The following is a 7,044-nucleotide window of genomic DNA, read 5'->3' on the forward strand; positions in this document are numbered from 1 at the left end:
ATGCACAAACAACAAATACAAAGTTTATGTGATTCACTCCAAAATTAGGGCTACATTGACGGTTGTTACGGTTTTTACCATGATCAGAAAGGTTACAAGTGGTTATAGGGATAATTCTCCCCTCCACTATAAATACATAGCAATGCATTGGGTGGTTAAATGTTTAGTGTGAACAGCATGACCAGAAAATGAGATCTATATCTGGCTGATTGGAAGTACACAAGTCCGAGAAAACATCACAATTAAAACTCAAAATTGGTACAAAACTTTGGAAACTTAGGACACTCTCCATAAAGCCATGCTCTATTTTCACCAATTATAACTTGGTACCTCAACTTTGACGTAGTGGATTCAAATCTAGAAATAGTCACTTTGTGCAAATAATGTCGAAAGTTAAGTACGTACTCAATTTATCTCTCTTAGACCCCCAATCCAATGAAACGCTCATCTTGATAGAAAATGATTACAAGTTTTACTAGTCAAGTCTTACTTTATACAAGGTCCGACGTAGTTCAATCAGTAGACTACTTTCAGCCCGTTAATTAAGATCCACCAAATCTTTTTTTTTTTTTTTTGTAAGTTCTTATTGTTGAAGGCTCCATTTTTTCCTCAACAGCTGCATAGGTTGCTTATTGCCTATTGTCTCTACTATGACGACAAATTTACGGATATCACTGAGACTGCAAGGCCCATGATAAGTTAGTTGTTCCTGCCCATAATCCATGCATCTGCAAATGGCTCAAAAAAGTTTTTAGAGGAAGTAGAAACTTACCTCACACTGAAATTTAGAAGATTAATTATCAATTAATTTTTTTCTATTTAAGGGAGAAGAAAAAAATATAGATTGAAAGATGAAATTCAAAACAACAGCTTAATCAACATCAGAAGTCACAGCTAAATAAGAGAAAGCTATTAGCAGTATGAGCAGTCAGTTACATCATCATCATCATCCCTAAGAAAGAAATGGGGAAAAAAAGAGGATTAAATAAAACCACTTGTGTGAAAGAAGAAATTTATGGCAAAAAAGAAAAGATGAAAATAGAGCTTTTCAATTTCATCTAAAAACATGCGGCAAAAACACAAAGAAGGGTTAGGCTATTAACACTTGATAATTAACACGAAGTTTATAGGATTTGAACCCCTAAACAACAGCCAATGAAGATATTGCCAATGTATCATCAGCCGTTGCTTGCACCAACGAAAACCAATCCACAGGCTCCTCCAAGCAGCACTGCGTGTAGTGAAATTCAATTTGTAGCCGATGATGAAGAGGCGTTGATGCCATCAGCCCCTTCTTCAAGTCAACCTGCAATTCCCTAATCGGTATTGCAGCCAAAAACCTCTTGATGTACTCCTTACAAGTCTCTTTCCCTCTCGAGACAACCAATTCTTCTTCCTCCGACTTATTGGTGATGGCAATCTCTGTCCCTTCCTCCCTTGATGCCACATTTTCATTCGTTGGTTTGTCATCCAACGATTGTGCCTCTTTAGGAAGGCGTTGTATTGTTGTGTCTTTATCAAATTTGAGGACATAGGCTTGGTTGCAACCCTCGTAAAGCCTCTCACCCAATGTGTCGATGATGTAGTAAGCATCCTGTTCGACCTTCAAGATGAAAAAATGATCATTCCAGCTTACAACGTAGATCAGAGGGTCAGTATTGCTAGCATTGTCCAACCCAGAATGACTGATCTCATCCCATATGCTGTCAAAGGACATAGCACCATGGAGGAAGTCAAAACCTTCTTCCACCTCTTCTAGCCCTTCTGGGTGGAAGAATCCAATGAAGGATTTCTCAGGAACCACATGGAGAGATCGAATTTTGGCTTCAAGGACTGTCTCAAGATCAAAATGTTTGTCGGGAAAACGCTCCATGTAGGTAGCATTTTCACAGAGATTCCTCCATTCTAAGGAACCTTCTCGGATCAGGCTGTCTAGTTGGGACTTGATAGGCATTTGCTTGGGATTGGACTGGAACCAATCAGCAATGACGGCAACCAGGGCTGTACATGCACTCTCACCTGCAGCCCGTTCACTCCTTTGATCGATTGATGCAAAGAAAACTTGGGTTTCGAGCTTCATTTGTCCATCACGGCTTATTACTTCCTTTTTCTCCCAGCTGCCTACTGCGAAATTGTCATCCCCAAATTCAGAGGCCGCTGATGATCCACCGTATGCAGTTGAATCTTCTGCTTTATTTCGCTGCCAGATTGATAGGCAATTTCAGGATATGAAACAATACTGTTCAATCATAGGGAAACAAAGACATGGGAAGAAAATAATACAATTATAAAATGACCCAAGTGCGACAAACTCGAAGCATTCGATAGAATGAACAACCTTTCTTCTCACACAAGTCACTAGAAACCAACTCATATCATATTTCCACCTTAAATACAAAAGATGCAATGCCAAATATGGATATTTACATATTTAATAAAGGCTATCATCATTCATTCGAATTCGCATGCATTGTCAACCAAGTGGATTTGCAAAAGTGAGGTAAATGCAATGACCTCTACACCAAAAAGAAAAAGGTATCATCTAACATGGATATAGAAGCTTGCTAATCTTGAAATATAGTTTCAATCAGGAAATGAAAAGCAACTAATAGAAAAACAAGAAAGAAATCAAGAACAGATAAATACCTCAAAAGTGGATTCATCAGAGGAACTAAGTTGTCGGCGATCAAAATCAATGTCGTCTCCACCTTCTTCTCGACAATCTTTTTTGAGCAGAGGCTCTCCCTTGGCTTTGGGCGATCTGAAGCTCAACTTCCTCTTTTTCCAAGGGAGGATACTGCGCTTTGAACTCTGTCGCAACCACTGATCATTGACCGATGCAGTCAAATTCCCTGCATCTGATTTGTGATTGCTATAGTAGATCCAGTCCTCGTCTTCACTATTGGTTGCATTCGAGTAAGCCGACACTCCAGCAAAATTTGCATAAGTCAATGATCCATAACTGACAGACTTCCGAACACTAGAATCCTCTTTTCCTTCCTCTGATTCCCCTGCATCAAGATCATCGAGCGAGTCCGTGTCAAACGGGTAATTGTACTCAGCATCCTCACTTCTGACAGAAATCCTCCCGTCACTGCCCTCTTCTTCACGGCATGCCTTCTTCGTTCTTCGAGCTGAAACGTATTCTGTGAAAACTTTTACTTTTCTCAAACCTGCTTTAAGAGCAGAAACCTCATCTTTCTCAGTTGATAAAGCATCTGCAGATTGCGGTGATGATGCAAAAGATGCTACTGATCTCTGGACTGTCTCCAAGGGTTCCTGGGAAGTCCTTAATTCCAGAAAGCTGAGAGATAACTGCATGATGGATGAACTTGGTATCAATGAAACATAAATAACAAAAGAGGGACTAGACTTGTGATGTTAAAGAAGTAAGAACATAATGAAATATACAACAAACAAGAAAGCCTAATTGAAACCAAGGTTTTGAATACCGTTCCGTACCGGCCTGTATCTGTATGTACCGTTCCACAAACAATCGGGTACAAAAACAGTTTCGTTTCGTTTCGCCTAACTTATCGGATAGTTTCGATCAATTTTGGCCATACTGGAACTTTTCACCTGATTTTTGTAAAATCCAGAGTTTTGTCTGGCACTTCATATGAGTTTTTTCACTATTACATCAGGTTGTTTAGTAATGACCTTATACTTTACATCAGGTTCCGCAAGCAATGGTATGTGTTTCCGTCCTCTTGAGATATTTGGAACTTATTATTGGTTGTTTTGTAGCAAATTTTTGGATATATACTTGCGCGATAAATAAAAAACAGTATCTAAAAATTAATCAATACTGGTATGTACCACACTAATGAACAAAAAGGTATTTTAGCCGGTACAAATTTCAAAACCTTGATTGAAACCAATTGAAAAGGCACTTACACAAAGTGAGGGGCTGCACTGGCTGCTGCCACCAGGGACCGAGAGAGGAATGCTAATTTCGACCTCTTTTTCTTCATTTGCCGAAGCAAATTCTGCGAGGTTCAATGATGCAGTTGCAACAACAGGTACCTTGTTAATTGGTCCTTTGTTCAAGCCCTGAATCGTAAAAAAGAGTCAGATTCTTATCAGATGATTTACTAATCAGGTTAACAACTTCAAACTCGAAAGGTTAAATAAAATATTACATTCAAAAAAATAAAATAAAATAAAATAAATCTAGAATTGTTGAAAGTTTGACATATCTCAGGCGAACAAACCTGTTATGAAAGTTCGAAAATTTAACTAGATCTCTTGAAGTGAAGACAGAAACTTATCTCCATATGTTGTAGCCTCCACATCGAAAAAAGAAAAAATAATTCCATAAATATAAGAACATTTTCCAATTACATAGTTCTGACTTCTGAGAATTTTGCACCCCAAAAGGCTTAGATCAACAAATCAAAACCAACCCAAGAACTGGAAATTCCATGTAAAATAATCATGAGAATCTAAATTCATAGTACAAAATACCAATTTATCACCCCACAAAAATAAATAAATAAATAAAAAATATTCCCATTATCCATTTCTTGATGGAAAAGTCAAACCCTTTGGCCTCTGTTTGGTTGCTTAGAAAACTGAGGAAACTTCAAAACAATTAAAATGTAATTTCAGACTAAAATTATTAAAATAATACTTTCACTTGAACCAAAGATTTCTAGGCTCCTAATTCCTATAGTTTCTCAGCAACCAAACAAGTCCAATCAAACAAAAGAACCAAGAGAAAATAAACAAGAGCAACTTCCAATATTATCTACCAAACCTACTCACAGATGAAGCTCAGTAAATCAAGAAAAATAAAGAAAACCCAATTCAAAACCTCAACAAATCAAGAAAAGAAAACAAGAAAAAAAAAGAAAAAGAAAAACCCAATTCAGAACTCACGTTGAAGACCGTGAATGTGACTTCCCAGGGATGAAACGAGCCCTCCTTATACGCCGAAAAGCTACAAACACTCCGAAACTCCTCGTTCCATTCCACAACCCCATCCTCTCTCATACTCTCCTCTTTCGTATAATTCCTCCTCACACTTCGCCTCAGATAACTCAGCCCATTACTCTTCGAACCCTTCCACTTAATCTCAACCGCCAATCGCCCAAATTCTTCGATTTCCGACCCTTTTCCTGACAATCTACACAGGCCTTCAAGCCGACAAACGATGATCTTCGCTTCAAATTTCTTCGATGGTCGCCACTTCATCATCTTCACAGCCATTGCTTGACTGATTGAATTTCAATTCGGTTCTAAACAAGTACTAAAAAGAGTGAAAGTTGATGTGTCTTCGAATTTTGAAATTCGAATGATGAGGATTGGTGTTGTGAAGATCTTTGGGGGATTATTGTTTATCAGAATTCAGAGATTGAAGGAGAAAGAAAATGAAGGGTAAATGGGTTGTGGGTATATAAGCATATATAGTTTGATCATACTGTTGTTTTATGCTCCATACAAATCTTTGAGAAATCTTTATTTATACAACCGAACCCCTGTAGAGAGAGAGAGAGAGGAGAGAGGAGAGAGGAGAGAGAAAGGCCGGCAGAAAAATCCACCCCACCACCACCTAAGAACCAACGTCCATATTGGGAGTGTATTTTGCACAATAGTCCCTGTACTATTAATTATTTATTTTAATTATCCGGTTTGGTTTTCCAACTATATTTCAGTTGGATCATAATTTGGACTTTGACTTTTTTTATATATTTTAATTCAAAATTAAAATAATAATTTACGAGTAAGGTTCATTCCTAAATTACAATAAAACATATGGTTGGCAATCACAATTCTTTTCTTGAAAAAACATTTATAACATTTTTTTAATTGATGTAAAATTTATACAAAAAATGGAAAATATTTATTTGATAATTGTCTTTTTTTTAATAATTTTTTGATTTATTAAGAAAATATTTGTAAAAAATAGACAGAATATGTTGGCTTTTTATAATAACTTTTTGACTTTTTGATTAATTTAATCACTTTCCAAACAGATATAGATTTATGGTTAGTTTGGGAAGTGGGTTGACTTTTTGACTTTTTTTGCTATTTTAGTCTGGGCTAAAAAGCTTGGTTTGGACAGGGCTTTTTGGCTTTTTGACTTTTTTGACTTTTTTTGTGAAAGAAAAGTGTAATGATTATGAATTTGATGTGATGTTTTATTTTTTGTGGTTAAAATAACCTATTTTATCTTTTGTATTTAAATAGCCAAAAAAGTCCCATATTCTTCTTCCCAAACAGTACTTCCTGTTTTTATATATATATATATATATATATATAATTGTTAGAATTTTCGCCCAAAAAAATTGAATTGATTACCGTAATTTGAAAAGGAAATTTGTTGGTACATGATTTATTTAATAGTTTTACTACACGCACTAATTGATATACTAATTAGTGTACCAACATATATTAAGACATTATCATTTCAAATTTATGAACCCCACTCATTATATAAACTACAAAGATATAAAACCTCTAAGATCATGCTACATTATCTATTAGTAAATTAATTGATATACCAATTGGTGTATATAATTTTATTCTTTATTTAATTTTAAATTCAAAAAACATAAAAGTGGATTATAATTTCTAATTTATGTTCTATCACTTCTCATCAGGGTACATTTGAGCTAAATGAATCTGCTCCTGAAAAAGAAAAAAAGAAAAAAAAGAATAATGCTATATATATAATTGGTATATTAATTAGTGTATTAATAGATAATATGGCATAATTTTAGACATTTTGACTATTTGTAATTTTATAATAAATAGGATCGATAATAATATCATAATACATGTTAATACACTAATTAATATTAATTAGTACATGTAATACTACCGGGTAAAAAAAAACATAACAAAATCTGTAAAGATTTTATAGATCATTCGTATCTGTAAAATTGAATGTGAGTATTGGTCTGACATATGAAATTTTATCTATCAAATTAGTTTTTGCTTGATTAGTGCATCAAATGGGCCCTAATATCAAAATTAGATGTCATTTATACATTTGATAAAGTTGACTATACGAAAACAATTAGTCAAAGTTGTGAATAA

At 35.1% G+C, this 7,044-nt stretch overlaps 1 protein-coding gene across 1 annotated transcript; it reads right to left on the bottom strand.

Annotated features, from left to right (window-relative positions):
* Nucleotides 1-888: 888 nt before the first annotated feature.
* Nucleotides 889-5,556, bottom strand: LOC145797075 (uncharacterized). Its single transcript, XM_082883271.1, has 4 exons — nucleotides 4,882-5,556; nucleotides 3,898-4,053; nucleotides 2,647-3,315; nucleotides 889-2,200 (listed from the first exon to the last, which is right to left on the bottom strand). Exons 1-4 carry the CDS (start codon nucleotides 5,209-5,211, stop codon nucleotides 1,142-1,144), a joined length of 2,214 nt encoding a protein of 737 aa, XP_082739397.1. The 5' UTR covers nucleotides 5,212-5,556; the 3' UTR covers nucleotides 889-1,141.
* Nucleotides 5,557-7,044: the final 1,488 nt, after the last annotated feature.

Source organism: Camellia sinensis, chromosome 8, assembly GCF_055761805.1.
Source record: "Camellia sinensis isolate YWXY chromosome 8, ASM5576180v1, whole genome shotgun sequence".
Classification (NCBI taxonomy): Eukaryota; Viridiplantae; Streptophyta; class Magnoliopsida; order Ericales; family Theaceae; genus Camellia; species Camellia sinensis.